At 38.2% G+C, this 22,820-nt stretch overlaps 1 protein-coding gene across 1 annotated transcript in view; it reads left to right on the top strand.

Moving 5' to 3' along the window:
- THSD7B (thrombospondin type 1 domain containing 7B) overlaps positions 1–22,820 on the top strand; it is a 787,061-nt gene that overhangs the window by 265,193 nt on the left and 499,048 nt on the right. Inside the window, exon 5 of the mRNA XM_061199619.1 lies at positions 20,981–21,136. Within this exon, the coding sequence (XP_061055602.1) occupies positions 20,981–21,136 (156 nt within the window). The remainder of the gene's footprint in view (positions 1–20,980; positions 21,137–22,820) is intronic.

Here is a 22,820-nt window from a genome sequence, read left to right on the forward strand (position 1 = left end):
ATCTTCTGTAGAGAACTTATAAGCAATGATAAACCCAATCAGAAAACACAGAGAACAGATTAATAGATGCCAGGTGAGTTAGTGATAGGAGGGGGTGGGTGTGGCTATAAAGGGATCATACAGAGATCCTTGTGGTGATGGAGCCGTTCTCTATCTTGATTGTGGTGCAGGTTATGTGAATCCACACAGGTGATAAAATTACAAAGAACTACACACATACACCCACACACAAACTGAGTGTACATAAAACTGTAGATTGTACCAATGTCCATTTCCTGGTTTTGATATTTTATTCCAATTATGCAAGAAGTTACCATGTAGGAAACGTGGTGAAAGGTATACTGGACGTCCATGCACATTTAATTTATTATTATTTTCTGTTAACTTCCTGTGAATCTATAATTACTTCAAAATTAAAAGTAAAAAAAAAATGTATAACCATGAACCTATGATTCTTAACCATATGAGTGATAAAATACTCTTCCCATGGGGTAGGCTACTCCCCCCCACCAACTCTTGGTGCTCACTGTTTACAGCCAAAACTTATGTTTAATGTTCTTTGTTTAAACCTTTGTCTGCTAAGAGCTTGTGTAGTGGATACAGTGAACTTAGGTTTTAATATAGTTCAAGATATAGATATAGCTAGAGGTTTATTTAAACTACTATAAACTTTCTATCATATAGTTGTTTTACATATGAGGTTCCATACTTTGATAAACAATATGCTAACAATATTTTTTATTAGCAGGGAGAGAACTGTTACAAAATGTAGTAAGTAGCTTTAAAAAATAAACATAATGGAAGACTAAGAAATTAAAGACAGTATGTGAAACTTTGTTATGCAGTCTTATAAATTCTTAGAGTTTTTTATTTGATGTTCTTAAATTATCTAGGCAATAATCATATATAAATGATAATGTTTATCTCTTTTCATTTAATATTTATAACATTTGTGTCTTTTAAAATTTTATTGCATTGGTTAGGAAATCTCATACAGTGGTATGTCATTGCATGTTAGCTGGTATCCCTGCCTTGTTTCTGACTTAAATATCTAGAGTTTTTCACTTCTAAATATGATTTGGTTGTGATTTATGTTAGATGGCATTTATTAAGTAAGGGAGTTTGTTTATTTTTGGGGGGGATTTGTATATTTGATTATTCATGGCTATGGAATTTATATGTAAATAAATTTATATATAAATAAATAAATTTATATATAAATAATATAAATAATTTATATATTATATCATATATATTATACCATGTATTATATCATTATACATACATATATGTATATACATATATATTTACTGAAATGAGTTTGTTTTTTTTCACATCTTTATTGGAGTATAATTGCTTTACAATGGTGTGTTAGTTTCTGTTTTATAACAAAGTGAATCAGTTATACATATACATATGTTCCCATATCTCTTCCCTCTTGCATCTCCCTCCCTCCCGCCCTCCCTATCCCACACCTCTAGGTGATCACAAAGCACAGAGCTGATCTCCCTGTGCTACGCAGTTGCTTCCTACGAGATATCTATTTTACGTTTGGTAGTGTATATATGTCCATGCCACTCTCTCTCTTTGTCACAGCTTACCCTTCCCCCTCCCCATATCCTCAAGTCCATTCTATAGTAGGTCTGTGTCTTTATTCCCGTCTTGCCACTAGGTTCTTCATGACCTTTTTTTTTTTTTTTCCTTAGATTCCATATATATGTGTTAGCATACTGTATTTGTTTTTCTCTTTCTGACTTACTTCACTCTGTATGACAGACTCTAACGCCATCCACCTCACTACAAATAACTCCATTTCGTTTCTTTTTATGGCTGAGTAATATTCCATTGTATATATGTGCCACATCTTCTTTATCCATTCATCCGACGATGGACACTTAGGTTGCTTCCATGTCCTGGCTATTGTAAATAGAGCTGCAATGAACATTGTGGTACATGACTCTTTTTGAATTATGGTTTTCTCAGGGTATATGCCCAGTAGTGAGATTGCTGGGTCGTATGGTAGTTCTATTTTTAGTTTTTTAAGGAACCTCCATACTGTTCTCCATAGTGGCTGTATCAATTTACATTCCCAACAAGAGTGCAAGGGTGTTCCCTTTTCTCCACACCCTCTCCAGCATTTATTGTTTCTAGATTTTTTGATGTTGGCCATTCTGACCAGTGTGAGATGATATCTCATTGTAGTTTTGATTTGCATTTCTCTAATGATTAATGATGTTGAGCATTCTTTCATGTGTCTGTTGGCAATCTGTATATCTTCTTTGGAGAAATGTCTATTTAGGTCTTCTGCCCATTTTTGGATTGGGTTGTTTGATTTTTTGTTATTGAGCTGCATGAGCTGCTTGTAAACCTTGGAGATTAATCCTTTGTCAGTTGCTTCATTTGCAAATATTTTCTCCCATTCTGAGGGTTGTCTTTTGGTCTTGTTTATGGTTTCCTTTGCTGTGCAAAAGCTTTTAAGTTTCATTAGGTCCCATTTGGTTATTTTTGTTTTTATTTCCATTTTTCTAGGAGGTGGGTCAAAAAGGATCTTGCTGTGATTTATGTCATAGAGTGTTCTGCCTATGTTTTCCTCTAAGAGTTTGATAGTGTCTGGCCTTACATTTAGGTCTTTAATCCATTTTGAGTTTATTTTTGTGTATGGTGTTAGAGAGTGTTCTAATCTCATACTTTTACATGTACCAGTCCAGTTTTCCCAGCACCACTTATTGAAGAGGCTGTCTTTTCTCCACTGTATATGCTTGCCTCCTCTATCAAAGATAAGGTGACCATATGTGCGTGGGTTTATCTCTGGGCTTTCTATCCTGTTCCATTGATCTGTTTCTGTTTTTGTGCCAGTACCAAACTGTCTTGATTACTGTAGCTTTGTAGTATAGTCTGAAGTCAGGGAGCCTGATTCCTCCAGCTCCATTTTTCATTCTCAAGATTGCTTTGGCTATTCGGGGTCTTTTGTGTTTCCATACAAATTGTGAAATTTTTTGTTCTAGTTCAGTGAAAAATGCCAGTGGTAGTTTGATAGGGATTGCATTGAATCTGTAGATTGCTTTGGGTAGTAGAGTCATTTTCACAATGTTGATTCTTCCAATCCAAGAACATGGTATATCTCTCCATCTATTTGTATCATCTTTAATTTCTTTCGTCAGTGTCCTATAATTTTCTGCATACAGGTCTTTTGTCTCCTTAGGTAGGTTTATACCTAGATATTTTATTCTTTTTGTTGCAGTGGTAAATGGGAGTGTTTTCTTAATTTCTCTTTCAGATTTTTCATCATTAGTGTATAGGAATGCAAGAGATTTCTGTGCATTAATTTTGTATCCTGCTACTTTACCAAATTCATTGATTAGCTCTAGTAGTTTTCTGGTAGCATCTTTAGGATTCTCTATATATAGTATCATGTCTTCTGCAAACAGTGACAGCTTTACTTCTTCTTTTCCGATTTGGATTCCTTTTATTTCTTTTTCTTCTCTGACTGCTGTGGCTAACACTTCCAAAACTATGTTGAATAATAGTGGTGAGAGTGGGCAACCTTGTCTTTTTCCTGATCTTAGAGGAAATGGTTTCAGTTTTTCACCATTGAGGACAATGTTGGCTGTGGGTTTGTCATATACGGCCTTTATTATGTTGAGGAAGGTTTCCTCTATGCCTACTTTCTGCAGGGCTTTTATCATAAATGGGTGTTGAATTTTGTCGAAAGCTTTCTCTGCATCTATTTAGATTATCTTATGGTTTTTCTCCTTCAGTTTGTTAATATGGTGTATCACGTTGATTGATTTGCATATATTGAAGAATTCTTGCATTCCTGGAATAAACCCCACTTGATCATGGTGTATGATCCTTTTAATGTGCTGTTGGATTCTGTTTGCTAGTATTTTGTTGAGGATTTTTGCATCTATGTTCATCAGTGATATTGGCCTGTAGTTTTCTTTCTTTGTGACATCTTTGTCTGGTTTTGGTATCAGGGTGATGATGGCCTCGTAGAATGAGTTGGGGAGTGTTCCTCCCTCTGCAATATTTTGGAAGAGTTTGAGAAGGATAGGTGTTAACTCTTCTCTAAATGTTTGATAGAATTTGCCTGTGAAGCCATCTGGTCCTGGGCTTTTGTGTGTTGGAAGATTTTTAATCACAGTTTCAATTTCAGTGCTTGTGATTGGTCTGTTCATATTTTCTATTTCTTCCTGGTTCAGTCTCGGCAGGTTGTGCATTTCTAAGAATCTGTCCATTTCTTCCAGGTTGTCCATTTTATTGGCATAGAGTTGCTTGTAGTAATCTCTCATGATCATTTGTATTTCTGCAGTGTCAGTGGTTACTTCTCCTTTTTCATGTCTAATTCTATTAATTTGAGTCTTCTCCCTTTTTCTCTTGATGAGTCTGGCTAATGGTTTATCAATTTTGTTTATCTTCTCAAAGAACCAGCTTTTAGTTTCATTGATTTTTGCTATTGTTTCCTCCATTTCTTTTTCATTTATTTCTGATCTGATCTTTATGATTTCTTTCCTTCTGCTAGCTTTGGGGTTTTTTTTACTCTTCTTTCTCTAATTGCTTTAGGTGCAAGGTTAGGTTGTTTATTCGAGATGTTTCCTGTTTCTTGATGTAGGCTTGTATTGCTATAAACTTCCCTCTTAGAACTACTTTTGCTGCATCCCATAGGTTTTGGGTCGTCGTGTCTCCATTGTCATTTGTTTCTAGGTATTTTTTGATTTCCCCTTTGATTTCTTCAGTGATCACTTTGTTATTAAGTAGTGTATTGTGTAGCCTCCATGTGTTTGTATTTTTTACAGATCTTTTCCTGTAATTGATATGTAGTCTCATAGTGTTGTCGTTGGAAAAGATACTTGATACGATTTCAATTTTCTTAAATTTACAAAGGCTTGATTTGTGACCCAAGATATGCTCTATCCTGAAGAATGTTCCATGAGCACTTGAGAAGAATGTGTATTCTGTTGTTTTTAGATGGAATGTCCTATAAATATCAATTAAGTCCATCTTTTTTAATGTATCATTTAAAGCTTGTGTTTTCTTATTTATTTTCATTTTGGATGATCTGTCCATTGGTGAAAGTGGGGTGTTAAAGTCCCCTACTATGATTGTGTTACTGTCAATTTCCCCTTTTATGGCTGTTAGTATTTGCCTTATGTATTGAGGTGCTCCTATGTTGGGTGCATAAATATTTACAATTGTTGTATCTTCTTCTTGGATCAATCCCTTGATCATTATGTAGTGTCCTTCTTTGTCTCTTGTAATAGTCTTTATTTTAAAGTCTATTTTGTTTGATATGAGAATTGCTATTCCAGCTTTCTTTTGATTTCCATTTGCATGGAATATCTTTTTCCATCCCCTCACTTTCAGTCTGTATGTGTCCCTAGGTCCGAAGTGGGTCTCTTGTAGACAGCATATATATGGGTCTTGTTTTTGTATCCATTCAGCCAGTCTGTGTCTTTTGGTGGGAGCATTTAATCCATTAACATTTAAGGTAATTATCGATATGTATGTTCCTATTCCCATTTTCTTAATTGTTTTGGGTTTGTTATTGTAGGTCTTTGCTTCCTCTTGTGTTTCTTGCCTAGAAAAGTTCCTTTAGCATTTGTTGTAAAGCTGGTTTGATGGTGCTGAACTCTCTCAGCTTTTGCTTGTCTGTAAAGGTTTTAATTTCTCCATCAAATCTGAATGAGATCCTTGCTGGGTAGAGTAATCTTGGTTGTAGGTTTTTCTCCTTCATCACTTTAAGTATATCCTGCCACTCCCTTCTGGCTTGCAGAGTTTCTGCTGAAAGATCAGCTGTTAACCTTATGGGGATGCCCTTGTGTGTTATTTGTTGTTTTTCCCTTGCTGCTTTTAATATGTTTTCTTTATATTTAATTTTTGATAGTTTGATTAGTATGTGTCTTGGCGTGTTTTTCCTTGGATTTATCCTGTATGGGACTCTCTGTGCTTCCAGGTCTTGATTAACTATTTCCTTTCCCATATTAGGGAAGTTTTCAGCTATAATCTCTTCAAATATTTTCTCAGTCCCTTTCTTTTTCTCTTCTTCTTCTGGGACCCCTATAATTCGAATGTTGGTGCGTTTAATGTTGTCTCAGAGGTCTCTGAGACTGTCCTCAGTTCTTTTCATTCTTTTTTCTTTATTCTGCTCTGCAGTAGTTATTTCCACTGTTTTATCTTCCAGGTCACTTATCCATTCTTCTGCCTCAGTTATTCTGCTATTGATCCCTTCTGGAGTATTTTTAATTTCATTTATTGTGCTTTTCATCATTGCTTGGTTCCTCTTTAGTTCTTCTATGTCCTTGTTAAATGTTTCTTGCATTTTGTCTATTCTATTTCCAAGATTTTGGATCATGTTTACTATCATTATTCTGAATTCTTTTTCAGGTAGACTGCCTATTTCTTCTTCATTTGTTAGGTGTGGTGTGTTTTTATCTTGCTCCTTCATCTGCTGTGTGTTTTTCTGTCTTCTCATTTTGCTTATCTTACTGTGTTTGGGGTCTCCTTTTCACAGGCTGCAGGTTCGTAGTTCCTGTTGTTTTTGGTATCTGTCCCCAGTGGCTAAGGTTGGTTCAGTGGGTTGTGTAGGCTTCCTGGTGGAGGGGACTAGTGCCTGTGTTCTGGTGGATGAGGCTGGATCTTGTCTTTCTGGTGGGCACGTCCACGTCTGGTGGTGTGTTTTGGGGTGTCTGTGGCCTTATTATGATTTTACACAGCCTCTCTGCTAATGGATGTGGCTGTGTTCCTGTCTTGCTAGTTGTTTGGCATAGGGTGTCCAGCACTGTAGCTTGCTGGTCTTTGAGTGAAGCTGGGTCTTGATGTTGAGATGGAGATCTCTGAGAGATTTTCGCCGTTTGGTATTACGTGGAGCTGGGAGGTCTCTTGTGGACCAGTGTCCTGAAGTTGGCTCTCCCACCTCAGAGGCACAGCCCTGATGCCTGGCTGGAGCACCAAGAGCCTTTCATCCACACGGCTCAGAATAAAAGGGAGAAAAAATAGAAAGAAAGAAAGAAAGAAAGGATAAAATAAAATAAAATAAAATAAGATAAAATAAACTAAAGCTATTAAAATAAAAAATAAGAAAAAATTATTAAGAAAAAATTTATTAAGGAAAAAAATTTTTTAATTTTTTAAAATAAAAAATAAGAAAAAAATTATTAAGAAAAAATTTATTAAGAAAAAAAATTTTTTTAAGTTAAAAAAAAGGACAAACCGAACCCTAGGGCAAATGGTGAAAGCAAAGCTATACAGACAAAATCTCACCCAGAAGCATACACATACATACTCACAAAAAGAGGAAAAGGGGAAAAAATAATATATCCTGCTCCCAAAATCCACTTCCTCAATTTGGGATGATTTGTTGTCTATTCAGGTATTCAACAGATGCAGGTACATCAGGTTGTTTGTGGAGCTTTAATCCGCTGCTTCTGAGGCTGCTGGGAGAAATTTCCCTTTCTCTTCTTTGTTCGTACAGCTCCCAGGGTTCAGGTTGGATTTGGACCCGCCTCTGCGTGTAGGTCGCCTGAGGGTGTCTGTTCTTCGCTCAGACAGGACAGGGTTAAAGGAGAAGCAGCTTCGGGGGCTCTGGCTCACTCAGGCTGGGGGGAGGGAGGGGTACAGATGCGGGGCGAGCCTGCGGCGGCAGAGGCCGGCGTGACGTTGCAGCAGCCTGAGGCGCACCGTGCGTTCTCCCGGGGAAGTTGTCTCTGAATCACGGGACCCTGGCAGTGGCGGGCTGCACAGGCTCCCGGGAGGGGTGGTGTGGAGAGTGACCTGTGCTTGCACACAGGCTTCTTGGTGGTGGCAGCAGCAGCCTTGGCGTCTCATGCTCTATGAGACGTCTCAGCCCGTCTCTGGGGTCCGCGCTGATAGCCGCGGCTCGCGCCCATCTCTGGAGCTCGTTTAGGAGGCGCTCTGAATCCCCTCTCCTCGCGCCCCAGGAAACAAAGAGGCAAGAAAATGTCTCTTGCCTGTTCGGCAGCTCCAGACCTTTTCCGGGACTCCCTCCTGGCTAGCTGTGGTGCACTAGCCCCCTTCAGGCTGTGTTCACGCCACCAACCCCAGTCCTCTCCCTGCGATCCGACCGAAGCCTGAGCCTCAGCTCCCAGCCCCCGCCCGCCCCGGGGGGTGAGCAGACAAGCCTCTCGGGCTGGTGAGTGCTGGTCGGCACCGATCCTCTGTGCGGGAGTTTCTCCACTTTGCCCTCCGCACCCCTGTTGCTGCGCTCTCCTCCATGGCTCCGAAGTTTACCCCCTCTGCCACCCACAGTCTCCGCCCGCGAAGGGCCTTCCTAGAGTGTGGACACCTTTCCTCCTTCACAGCTCCCTCCCAGAGGTGCAGGTACTGTCCCTATTCTTTTGTCTCTGTTTTTCTTTTTCCTTTTGCCTTACCCAGGTACCTGTGGAGTTTCTTGCCTTTTGGGAGGTCTGACGTCTTCTGCCAGCGTTCAGTGGGTGTTCTATAGGAGCAGTTCCACGTGTAGATGTATTTCTCATGTATCTGTGGGGAGGAAGGTGATCTCCGCATCTTACTCTTCTGCCATCTTCTCCTTCTCCCCCTGAAATGAGTTTTTGAGTCTCCTCCCTGAAGTGTTCATGTAGTAAGTTAAATTAACAGATATACCGATGTTGAACCATCTTTGTATTTTTAGGGAAAAACATTCACTCTTTTAATTTTCAAATTCTTTTAATGTTTTAATGTGCTGCTGAATTAAATTTGCAGCTTCTTTTAATATTTTAATGCATTGCTGGGTAAAATTCACAGTACCATGAACATAGTAGAAAAAAGAATACTTGGGGATGATTATCATTTGGATTTTTGCATATTCATTTGTAAGTACAATTTCATTTTATAAGAGTTTTTTTTCCCTCTGATGTCCTCTAGCATCAGGTTACAACATGCAAAATGGGACCAGTTATATGGTGAGAGTGGAAATTTAATATGGAGTGTAGAGAGTAACTTCAGAGTGTTGAGAAGCCCAGGCTTGCATCCCACCAAGATGTGTATAATTGGCCGAAAGGCAGCAAGAGATTCCTACATACCTGGGACCTTAAAAAATGAGACACCAAGAAAAAAAAAAAAAAGGAGAGGTCCTGGCAGACCAACTTGACAATTGTGCTCAGGTTATTGCACCTTTTTCAGAATTTCTCTTTCTGTCCCTGATCTTTTTTCTTCTGTGAATACCTACCTTATGTACAACGGGTACTAGGCACATGGATGCCTAATTACATACCTGTTTTGTAATAGTCCCTAGTGTTTATGTGTAAATCTAGTTCATCTGCTCTAATTATAAGGTCAACAAGATACGGGATTATGCGGTCTCTTCTCTGGCACTTTGTAGCAATGCCTAGAAAAAGGGGTGGGTGTTCATAACTGTTTTGCCTTGAAGAATCAGGCTGGGAGATGAGAAGGGGGATTTAGTGGTTCTCTATTTTATTGCAATTTCAGCTCAGTTGGCATGTCTTATTTGACAGTGATTTGTGTTAAGTAGGTACTTTCTGCTTCCAGAATATTTCCTTTGCTGATGAATATAGTCTCCTTTTAACATGACACTGCTTATTGCTAAGAGGTTACAAAAGGTGAGTGGCCTAATGTGGACACTTGCACACTGCTTCTATTTAAATTTTTGGACTCTGGAGTCATTAACAAATAAATGTAACATTCTGACTTTTGATGCATGTCTCTATTAACCTCATTCTTTGTTCCACTAGCCATGTTTCACTCCGTGTCTTAGTATCTTTTTTCTAAAATCTACACTGGCTAATCTCAGACCCTAAGAATCTGTTACTGATTAGTTCTTCCATCTACTGTGTTTTTATTGGTGTGGACTCATATTTCTTTTCTTGATCAGTCACCTGAATTTATTTTTTTAAGCTATGTGTGTTTTAGGTTTTTTTTTTTTAATATCTCTGATGATTTTCTATTTTTTTCAAAGTTTTCAATTACAAAACAACTCATTGTAATTTATGACCATAAGGCTTCCTTCTAATTTGCAGGGGAACTTTTAAACCAACCTGATTCTACAGATAACTTCTTATTCTTTAAGTTGGTACATAAGCAGGGTCATAGGCAGCATAAACTGCATTATTGTGTGGATTAGAAAAAGTCTCCCCCTCTGGGTAGAAGTATTAGAAAGAGATACCGTCTGGGCATAAACCACAGAGTGTAGTTTGGCAGGAGGAACACAGGCTGGATTTCAGCTCCTACTTGACCCCTTGGTTGACTCAACCTGTATAACCCTATATAGAACCCTGTATATCAGGATTCTTTGGGTACCTTCATACTCTTTCAGATGTTCATCAAATATTTGCTACTAATTCCTTTTTATTTAATATCTGGGTTAGAATTGAAATTCATGTAACCACATTAATTAATTGGTATATTTATTCAGAATTTGTTGCACGCCAACTATCTGCTTGTCAGTGTTGGAGCGGCTGGAATTACAGTGGTGAGCAGGTCAGATAGAATGGCTGTTCTTGTGGAATCTGTTGCTGCACTTGGCAGTCAGTGTTAAGTAGAGAGGACAAAGTTGGTTATTGTCTGGTGGCCTGGAAGATGTGGTCCTGTCTTTGATCTCACGATAAGAAATACGTCGGAGAGCAGGAATGGTAGTGTTAGGAGTCTGTGTCCTGTTTGGATTCTGTTTGGCCAGAATAGATGCAAGATGGTTCTGGATGGGTAACACTTTTGTCCTCAGGTGAGGTGACTCATTATTCTCTGTAATGCTGCATAGGAAGCTCCTGAAGGCTGACTTTCGTGTCAAGTTGCCTATTCTACTTTAAAGATCTCTAGCTGCCAAAGGTCTGAAACTTTTCTGAGCAATCATGCTTACTGTTCTTTCAGGGTCCCCTCCACCAAAAAAATAGTCATGATAAACATGTCTTACCTTTGAACTTCATCAGATTGAACAAAACAGTATTTGTTAGAGAGCCTCAATTAAGATATACAAACATTAAAAAAAAAAATTGTTGCGTGCAGCTGTATCTCATTTTATGATATAAAAAAATCTATATTACTTTGGAAAATTCAGTTCACCCTCCCTTTTAAAAATACGTAGGAACACTTTCAGAATTAATGTTTATTTGTATTTAAATAACCTATGAGTACATCCACACTGCTTTTAATATAAAATCATCTAACTGTGTTTTTAAATCAAATAATTGTTATCTCATTATTTTTGTTGCTTTTTCTCTCAAATTAAGACTTCATAGAAAGCAACTGTAATATTTTAAAACATAAATCACTGTCTTTTTGATATTATAACCTGTTTTGCTCTGATGATATATTTAAATGTGCAAAAAATTGGAGTATGCAACTTCTCAAGACAGCTTTTTAATAACTTGACTACTGTCTAAACAAAAGACAAAATTTGTAAAATTCTACAGCATTTCAGCTGTTTTAAATGTCTGTATTCTCTGTATGCATCAGAATTCTACCAGAGAATAGCATATTGTATTAGTTAATGTATTATCTCCTGATTATTGCAAAAAAAAAATCAACATGTAGATTCCAACTTCAAGCAAAACACAGGTATTGAGAAGCACTGTAGTCAAATTAAAAAGATAGATTCCAACCTACAGCCATGAAAATGTGCACTGAATTCAAGAATTTCAGATCCTTGAGCTGGAAGAGTCTAACATGGTGAAGAAAAGGGAAAACCAGAATCACACTGACTGGGTTCAGGTCCTGCCTCTGCTTTTGCTAATTATAGAAGCTGGGGCAGAAGTTCAAAATTTCAATTGTCTCACTGGAAACTGGAGATACTAGTAGTACTTGTCTCATAGAATATTTTGCTAATTGAACCAGAATATACTTGTAGACTGCTTAGTCTACAAACTTAAGGTCAATATGTGCTCTAGTCCGTGCCTTCCCAAAGGGGATGATATTGCCCCCAAGGGGACAAAAAAAGGTTCTTGGGGTGAAAAAAATCTTACACTTTTTACATATAAAGTGTATGTATATAAAACTTACTTACACACAGTATATTTGTGGTGTGAAAATGTTATAGGGTAAAAAGGGAAAATAAGGGAAAAAATGTTTTCAAATGCTCCTTGGGGAGGAGATAACATAACAAAGGTGAGAAGCATTGGATAGTCTCTTTATTTTACAGAAGATCAATTGCTAAAACAGTTTGCCCAATTTACACAGGTAGTGGTAGACTTTCAGTTTAATGGATTTTAATGATAGTATTGATATTTGGCCAATTGGCTTTTCAAAATCATACTCCATAAATTATTCAGAACATTGACTCCCTGACCTGCTAATTATAAAGATTTTCGAAGATATAAGTCCTTACTGTACTCTCTGCTACCCCCTTCCCAATCCTGACCCAGTTCTTCTGAGTTGGGTCTACCTTAGACCCCACTGGTTTATCCAAGTGGGAAGCTACTACTTTATAATATTGGCCTTGACATAGTGAAGAGCTATAGAAAGTAGGACTTGTAATGTATGAATAAGCCTGGGAGGAAAAGAACTTTCATCCAGTTTTGCAATGCAGGGGTTTTGGTTTGTAATTTTTGTGTTACTTCTAAAAATGTATAATACAATTTCTCATACAAAAGAATGAACTATTCTGCATTTAAAAATGTTTTAGGCGGTGTCTCATTCCTTTCACTACTTAGGAACCTGGTGAATCCCATGAGCCTTCCTTTGAAGTCAGATTAACTTGTTCAGTCTAAAACAATTTGCAAATTTAAAGCAGTGTATGCTAACAAGGCTATCAGGTTCAGTGAGCCCTTTTCTTTCCCTTCCTTTAAAAACAAGATGGTGCGCCTATTTGTTTTAGAGAGCAATAGTTCTTTCTTGGCTCTCTAAAATAATCACATATTTCCCCTTTTGTTTTATGGCCCCTTAGGAATGGCTTTAAGCTTTGGAGTTTGTGATGTTCCTGGAGGACTGTGTCACCTCAGAGAACATGGCTTTCCCCTTCTTGTTACCATTATTTAAAATTTCCATTGAGTTATTCCCGGGTTGAAACATCCAACTTCTATATCCACCTAAATCAGACCTTCCAAATCAAATGAAGGCCTTTCTTGCCGATGGAGTAACAGGGTATCCTGTGACCGGTACTGAAGTCTGGGAGACCTAGGTCTGCTTTCTTTTGCCACCTTCTGACCTTTCTTACCAGATCTTCCTGTTCCCTGTCCCTGCTCTCTGACACATTCCTATCTCAACCACTTTCTTTTTTTGTTTTTGTATTTTTAAAATACCCTTTTTCTTTCCAATTCTTGCCCAATGGACTTAGGGACGTTTTACGGTCACCTCTGTTTTTCCTCAGTTAATGGGTTGGATATGGTTGATAAGGAAAAAGAATTGGGCTAGTGATGCTATGTGTACCCAGTGGAGGGTGAGCTTTACAGCCCTCCTTCTCCAAGTTCCAAGCTGCCTTAATGGCTTCTTTGGTCATCCTTTGCTCTTTAAGAAAATCTAGGGGTGGGCTGTTTATTGTGAACTCATTGTAATAACTTAGGAATGACTTTAATCTTAAATTTTATTTTTTATAAATGTATTTATTTATTTTTATTTTATTTTTGGCCGCATTGGGTCTTCGTTGCTGCGCACAGGCTTTCTCTAGTTGCAGTGAGTGGGGGCTACTCTTTGTTGTGGTGCACAGGCTTCTCTTTGCTGTGGCTTCTCTTGTTGCGGAGCATGGGCTCTAGGTGGGCGGGCTTCAGTAGTTGTGGCACGTGGGCTCAGTAGTTGTGGCTCACGGGCTCTAGACGACAGGCTCCATAGTTGTGGCGCATGGGCTTAGTTGCTCCCCAGCATGTGGGATCTTCCCTGACCAGGGCTCGAACCCGTGTCCCCTGCATTGGCAGGCGGATTCTTAACCACTGCGCCACCAGGGAAGTCCCTCTAATCTTACATTTTAAGATGAAAATAGTCATTATAATTTAGTTTCATTCTCTCCATCAAACCTTTAGTAATCATTTTAAGTATCTTTCAGAATCACATCAAAAACACCCACCTTGCTCCTCATTTTCCTCTAAAACACCTACCTTTCCTGAGGTTTGGCCTTTAATACTGATATTTTTAAACCTATTTTTTTCATTTTATTTCTCTTTAAGAATTTTTCAGAAGAGGACACTTATTCATTTTCCTAATTAAATAGTCTGAGAAACGATCAGAAAGAAATTCTCAAAAGAAGATGTGGTACGTATATACAGTGGAATATTAGCCATAAAAAAAGAATAAAATAATGCCATTTGGAGCGACATGGATGGATCTAGTGATTGTCATACTGAGTGAAGTAAGTCAGAGAAAGAAAATATCATATGATATCACTTATATGTGGAATCTAAAAAAATGGTACAAATGAACTTATTTACAAAACAGAAACAGAATCACAGATGTAGAAAGCAAACTTATGGTTACCAAGGGGGAAAGGGTGGGGGGAAGGATAAACTGGGAGATTGGGATTGACATGTACACACTACTATATATAAAATAGATAACTAATAAGAACCTACTGTATAGCACAGGGAACTCTACTCAGTACTCTGTAATGACTATATGGGAAAAGAATCTATAAAAGAGTGAAGATATATATGTGTGTGTGTTTAACTGATTCACTTTGCTGTACAGCAGAAACTAACATGACATTCTAAATCAAATATACTCCAATAAAATTAATTAAAAAAAGAGGAACAGAGGAGAGAATATATCATAAAGAAATATATGAATATAGGGCTGAAGGCTACTGTGTTTCTCCCCTAATTTTGTAATTGTTGGATATTCATCTAATTACTTTCTAAAACTGAATACATACTTCATTTCTTTTGTCCATTTTTATTCTGAATATTGTTTTCCATCTTTACTTATCATGTTGTTACTCTGTAGCATTAGGAAAATCACTAGTTGGTAGGTATTTTCTAATTCACTATGTGAAATGGATGAAATCTGGAAAATTTTTTGACATGTGGCCAAATTTCACATAATTCCTGCAATTAGAAATAATTATTTTTAGATATTATATTTATGGTACATACATACACATCCTCCTGCCAAACTGTATTGCACAGTACTTTGCCAAGAGAGTCACAATATGGCTAAAATTAAGCTTTATTAGATATAATAGGATGAGATGTGATTTAATTATTTAAGCTGCCTGTAAGTGCTAGAAGACATATTTGCTTTTATTCTAACCACTGAGTTAAAAGAATGATGCATTATTTTGCAAATCCCAGTGGCAAAAGGCATTTGAAATAATACATGAAGCTTCTTGAAGGAAAATAGCTTTCTGGTTGAAACTGTAATATTATTTATCTTTCCTCTTCAACTGTTTGACTCCTTCAGTTTGTAGAAGCCTATTTATTTTAGCAGTTAGGTGGATTGAATTTCTGCCAAGTCAGTATACTCCCTAAATGAATATGTCAGAGGCAATACTGTTTCTCAAAAACCATTTAGAAAGCAGCATTTTTACATAAGTAGGCTCTTTCATTATTTTTGAATTAACTCTGAGCAAATGCTGTTTATATTATGATTTCCTGGACACCCTGTGGAACGAGGGGGTTCTGAGTTTTGAGTGAGAATTCCCTTTGGGTTTGACAGGGCCTGCGTTTGATTTGGAAAATTGAAGTGAATATAACTTTTTGGTCTAAGTTCTTTGTGAAGGCTGATGTCTTTCTGCAAATCAAATATCTTATGTAAAATCAGCTGAAGATAGAATGCAGGGGTACTCAGGTACCCCTAAGATAGAAAGCAGACAAAATCATCCGGGTTTTAAGAGTTCCCAGGAAGTAGCATCACCTTTACTTTCTTTTCATCTCTACCTCCCTGAAAGTACTGGTAAAAAATCAATATGTTTGACTAATTTCTTGCCCATGATCAAGATCTTTCTTTCTGTTCTGAGGGAAAGCTGAGTTCCATTATGCCATGGCAGAATTACCTGAAACACTTGCTAAATTTTTAAAGACTCATTTGATGTTTCATCTGATAATAGACATATTAAAAAATAAGAAAATGCCATTGGCTCCTGTGATAACATTTTTTACTCTAAGCAAACATACCTCATTTTTTAAATAAAATACAGAGGGTACCTAGTTATTAATTATAATTAACTAATTATGATGATGATGATGCAATTTCCATTTAATTTCTTTTTGAGGCATTAAATGGCATTGAAATTTAGATCTTACAAAATGGCCAGCAGTAGGAGTGGGGGGGTAATATACTCTTATTGAATCTTTGACAACTTATTTCTGTGTTGATTCAAATTAGTTTGGATCAGAGCTTAATTTAGTTTCAAAGAAGGAAATGTGAAGGCACTCATTTTTCTTTACAGTGGTGGTCACATGCTAATGATCACAACAGGCATTTTTCTTCTTCATTACAAATCATTTCGACTGAATTTGTATGTTCATCTAAAATCACTTTGTCCTTATGGAAAATCATGAACTATGCACATTTCTAGAATTAAGAACAGTTTTTTCTTTAACATTAAATATATCAATTCCAGCATATTCCCACCCCCTTTGTTAATTAGCATTCTGTTCATGGAGTAATTCATTACTTAAGGTGACTTTGCAATCATTAGTAGCAGACTTGCACATTTCTTGTAAGGCAGGTCAATTTAATAATTTCATATTGCAAATGAAAAATTCCAGGTTAGGCACTGAAATATTCAAAGCATTAATGACTACTGCATATGTACAATCACTTATCAGACTGTAATATATTCCCTAGCTTTAGGAAGCTACTGCTATGTAATGATCTCAGTTGATCTGAGTTAAAAGTTACTTTGTCTCTTTAACACTTTGTGGCCATGAGAGGTCTTTACAGGGACTAACATCGCAGCCTACAAAACCTAAATAGCCTAGAAAACCTTGGGTAATTGCTTACCTAGTCAGGCAATTGGTCAACACAGGAATGGCAGAAGGTGTCAAGGTGACATGGTCTAAGGCAGCTGGAGAAAGTTGGACCAGCATAGACCTTCACTGAATAGGTACACTGATTGCAGCAGGGATCCATTGCATTAGAGCAGACAGTTATTAGCAAATAGAAATAAAGTTGTTTCAGTCAGTATACCTAGAGAAAGGATTTCAGGTGAGTAGAAAAGCAGCTCCTCTTCCCACAAACATCATGGCTGGAGTTTGGTCAAGAAGAATTGAGGGCTCAGTAGAGAGTAAACTACCCAGACCATCCAATTTGAGGTGGTTCAGGTATGCTCCCCTACCCCACCCACCTCCCAGGATAATTTTATTACATCGTGAACAGCTCCAAATAAAAGAACAGTTGTTTAAAGTGGAGCACATTTTGGTCTCACTACCTCCTGCTTCGTCAGGGAGGTGTGGGATGGAGCTTGAAGGAGTATTGAAGTGACAATAAAGTAGGAGAGGAATTTGGATTTTGTTTAAAGGGTTAAACAGCCTGCAACCTTCATGAATGTCTTGGATCTGTCATGTCACTAGTTGCCTCCATTGTGGTCACTGTGATTCATAAACAAAATATATGCTTGGTACGAATGACCTCATCTGTTCTGTCTGATGCCTTCATTCCATGGAAGGAAAACCAAGAGGAACAGGTGGAGATGAGTCAGCCACCAGGGACAAGGCTCAGGTCTTGCTCTGCCTTGGACTGGCTGAGTGAACTTGGAGATACCACCTAAGGTCTTTGGAGTTCAGTTTTTCAGTAAAATTGGTGAATTAAACTAAATTAGCTCTAAAGCTCCCCTTCTAGCTCTAAGAGTCAATAGGCGTAGCGATATCCTGTGTTCACTTTTCTTGGGGAGTTGACTACCTAAGTGGTCTGAAGCTGGTAAGTGCTTCATGACTTACTCATGATTTATTTCTAGAACAAATGTATCCCAGGGGGCTGAAATAGAGAAAAGTTGACCCAAGCCCATTGATTCAATGCCTAAATGAAGCATCTTAGACATGTCCCTGAGACTGGAAGAATTTATTGACATGGATTAAGATCTACTGTCTTTCAAAGCAGCAGGTGCTGAAGAGGCATGAGTGCTCTGACAAATGGCCTCACTTCCACCCCCTGGGCCTCCAATTATGTCGCTTAGTAGCCTCCAGGGAAATCCCCCCATTCCTCACCAGCACACCATGTCTCTCCCTAATTTCATATCTTAGTACCATTAGCCCTAATGTCCAACAGTCAATTGATTGACAGTTAAGTATTTATCAAAGGGGACCTTAGGGGACTTAACCCCTCACCTCCCAATAATCATCAACAGCTCTCCAAAAATAAACCAAATAAACATAATATCTGTAAAAACATTGTCCTTGACAAATGCAGCTTCAGGACAAGTTTCCCAGTCTCTTTCCAACTGCACTACCAACCCTAAGGCTTAACTGCCTTCTGGACAGTTAAGCCATTCTGGCGCTTCTAACGAGATTTAGTTCAGACCTGCTGTGAGCCTAGGTATTGCGCTGGTGGATTGACCAGTTTCAACTGCAGGGTCCAACCTCAAGTTCAGAGATTGTGGCAGCAAGTGTCTGCTGGGTCTTGGAGCTGAGACGTTTGGGGTACCTTCTCAGCATTGATCATCAGACACTTAAGTTCTGTCCGGTGTTACAGGGAGACAGCCATGGCAAAGAAAAGAGAAGCAGCAATAATGGCTTTCTAGTCTTATTGTTGAAACTCATGGACTCATGAATGCTTAGTACCAACTCACATTGAAAAAGAGGCTCCATGAGGACAAGTGACCTTGTCTGTTTCACTACTAATCTAGCTTCAGCACCTAACACAGTGTTAACTCATGGTAAGTACTTAGCAATGTAGATTGAATGACTGATGATGAGGCCACATAGAGCAGTGGTTCACAGCACAGATTCTGGAACCAGACCACCTTGTTCCAAATCCTGGCTCCACTGTTTGCTAATTGGGAATGTGAGCAAGTGAGTAAACTGTGTCTAAGTTTCCCCATTTTAAAGTAGGAATAATAATAGTATATATCTCAAAGTTATGCAGGATAAATGAATTGATGTTTATAGACAGTGCCTGGCATGCACTATAAATGTTTATTAAACAGCTGGAGTAATCAGTTTACATGCCCCCACTTCCTTTTCCATCATTACTTAGGTTTTGTTTTTGGAACTAAAGTTTGAGTTTGTGAGAACACATGCTAACCAAGCATGGGCCTGGACCGAAACACACTTCTGCCTTAAGACCTCTGGCTGTGCATCTTTCTATTTATACAATGCTCTAAAGCATCTATTTCCATCAATCTTGTTAAAATGCTACTTGACTTACCCTTCTCGACTGAGAGTTCCTTGAAAGCAGACACCATCCAATAGGGCCTGATTTAAACGGGTACTCAGTGGTTTTGGAATGAATGCATGATGTACTCAGTGAATGGCTGCTTGTGGGTCTTTTACTCACTCCTGGGGAAGGAATTGCAAACCCCCCCACCCCATCTCACAGGTTCTTCTTTACCCGTGGTCCATCAGTGTCGTATGTACATCCACAGTCCTGGTCACTCCAACCTCCCCACCCAGCTGTTGTTATCTTCAGCACAATCTCTGATCATCACCTCTCCTCAGCCTTCCCAGGAAACCCCTTTACTTTCCCCCAATATCTGCTCTGTCTTCCCTTGACTGTCTCTTCCACGTGGCTTGCAAGCTTTGACATTTACGTTAGCAATCTTGCTTTGTTCCTGTCTTTTATTTTAAGTCAGGTCAAATCCTTTTGGTAAACTGTAAAAGAATTAGTTGCAAATAAACCATTATTATCATTTTCCTTTGCAACCTTTTGTTTTTCCCATTCACCCTCATAAACAACTCAAGCCTCTCCACTTCTTTCCCCGATGGTTAAAACATCTTCATGACAGTATTTTTTTCATTTTGCTCTTGCTTTGGTTTACATTCAAAGTTCTGCTGGTCACAGCCGTGATTTATTTCGATCTGTATCTGATTTAATTCACATCTTATGTAAAGAGTGAGGAAGCAAAGTAGATGGGGTGATTTACCGCCCTACTGTCTCATACCAGTCTCCATCTTTGAAGCACTTCTGATCTGCTTAACGGATGGAAGTGACATATAGGAAATATTTTGACCATAGTACAAGGCAACCCATAAGATAAAACCGTCTGATCTTAAACCATTGGCTCACAAACTCTGAATTGCTCCAAAACCCGCTTAGTGTGGGATCACTCTGTGTAAGTGTAGTCAGGCACTTGGCTGTTCTTTTATTGGGTCATTTTGGGGTATTGCTATCCTAGCTCCTATTACGTTATAATCTCCATGAGAATCAGGAGCCCATCTTCTTCTTCATCTGTGTATTTTCATGATTCTCAGCATGGGTCTGCATAGAGAGGACACTTGATGAGCACCACTGATGGACAGATGATTACTGCCTCCTGCCTTGACCCAGTTCTGGGCATTCCCCAGGCGCAGGTGCATACCAGGAAGAGCTGGAAGGTTCCTAGTTGGCATTTCCTGTGGCTCCGCAGACATTCCTTGTGCCTCTGGGTAGGCTTTCTAATGAAACTGACTTCCAGGGACTAATTCTGCCACCACAGATCCTGATTTTTCTTCTTCTTCTAAAAACCATTTTTCCTCCGTGTCTTCGAGAGGTCCACCCCTCAGGGGAGTAATAGCAGTGGATTGGTTATTGCTAAACACCCCATCTTGGGGTTCAGTTTTGAATTTTTCACAACAACCCAGTCGTTTGTAGAGTTGAGATAGACTCATCTTGGAACTTCACAAAGCCACTTAATTTTTTTAAACTTCATAACTCTAGATAATTTGTATCTAGGTTTCCAGTCCTCTCTTGGATTCCCAGGGAATACTCTGTCAAACAGGAAACTCAAATGCATGCCCTTTGTCACTGTCTTTTCTTGCCTTTCCTCACCCCAAATGCTAATAATGTGGAGCTAAGTAGTACATATTGGAAGAGTGTTGATATTTTGTTTGCATATAGTCTGTTTAACCATAAAGCTGATGTGAGCAAGGCAGGCACACAAATAAAGATGGGAAAAATTCTAGGGATGTTCAGAGAATGTGACTCGGGCCATTTTTTTTTTCCATCCATGCAGTTTCTAGACCCGTGGAAAAGACATTATGTTTGGGACCTGCCCCTTCAGCTTCTCAGCTCTGCAATATCCCTTGCTCTACAGACTGTATAGTATCTTCCTGGTCAGCCTGGGGCTTGTGCATCCATGAAAACTGCCATGATCCTCAGGGAAGAAAAGGTGAGTGCCTTGTTTGTGTGTGCTTCATTTCCTTCCAGTGCACACTATTTATTCTGGTCGCTAAATAGCCCCTTAAGTCTGCTTAGGACAATATTTGTTTGTAAAATGTAGATAATCAGCTCAAGTCTGCCAGCATTCAGTTATTAAGGAAGCATTGGAGACATTTCTATGGACACAGAATCCTACCTTGGTTGACCTTCCAATTAGGCTCGTAGCTGGTGAAGTGACTATTACTGAAAAATGGTATAATTTAACCCCGCAAGATACTTGGTCCTGACCAAAATGTCCATAAGACATTTGTTCCACACCAAAACGTCCTTCATATTTGGTCCTGTCCAAAACATCCATGAGCATATTTGTCCCATGCCACATGATTTGATTAGGACCAAATTTCAAGAAGCTTTTGCCATGCACCAAATGTCTTTTGGACATTTTGGACCGGATCAAATATCTGCTAACCATAAATTAATGATTTTTTAATATGTAATGGTTATACTGTAGAAATTAGATATGATTTCTGTAATCATATCAAGAAACAACAGTCTTGCATATCTATTTATTATTTTCAGATTCCCAAAGGCTGAATCACATGCTGAATTTGATGTTATAGTTCAAATTTTCATGAGGGGCATTTATGTGTGTTGTTTTCTTTTGATGTTGTCTTCAGGCTTAAAGCAAAATCTTCAACCCTTGTGTGCTTGTTTAAATTTGTAACACTATGACACTAGATATCAATTACAGGAAAAAAACTGTTAAAAATACAAATACATGGAGGCTAAATAATACACTACTAAATAACCAAGAGATCACTGAAGAAATCAAAGAGGAAATCAAAAAATACCTAGAAACAAATGACAATGAAAACACGATGACCCAAAACCTATGGGATGCAGCAAAAGCTGTTCTAAGAGGGAAGTTTATAGCAATACAATCCTACCTTAAGAAACAAGAAAAATCTCAAATAAACAACCTAACCTTACACCTAAAGCAATTAGAGAAAGAAAAACCAAAAAAAACCCCAAAGTTAGGAGAAGGAAAGAAATCATAAAAATCAGATCAGAAATAAATGAAAAAGAAATGAAGGAAACCATAGCTAAAATCAATAAAACTAAAAGCTGGTTCTTAGAGAAAATAAACAAAATTGATAAACCATTAGCCAGACTCATCAAGAAGAAAAGGGAGAAGACTCATATCAATAGAATTTGAAATGAAAAAGGAGAAGTAACAACTGACACTGCAGAAATACAAAGGATCATGATAGTTTACTATAAACAACTATATGCCAATAAAATGGACAACCTGGAAGAAATGGACAAATTCTTAGAAAAGCACAACCTTCTGAGACTGAACCAGGAAGAAATAGAAAATATAAACAGACCAATCACAAGCACTGAAATTGAAACTGTGATAAAAATCTTTCAACAAACAAAAGCCCAGGACCAGACGGCTTCACAGGTGAATTCTATCAAACATTTAGAGAAGAGCTAACACCTATCCTTCTCAAACTCTTCCAAAATACAGCAGATGGAGGAACACTCCCAAACTCATTCTACAAGGCCGCCATCACCCTGATACCAAAACCAGACAAAGATGTCACAAAGAAAGAAAACTACAGGCCCATATCACTGATGAACATAGATGCAAAAATCCTCAACAAAATACTAGCAAACAGAATCCAACAGCA

Source organism: Eubalaena glacialis, chromosome 1, assembly GCF_028564815.1.
Source record: "Eubalaena glacialis isolate mEubGla1 chromosome 1, mEubGla1.1.hap2.+ XY, whole genome shotgun sequence".
Classification (NCBI taxonomy): Eukaryota; Metazoa; Chordata; class Mammalia; order Artiodactyla; family Balaenidae; genus Eubalaena; species Eubalaena glacialis.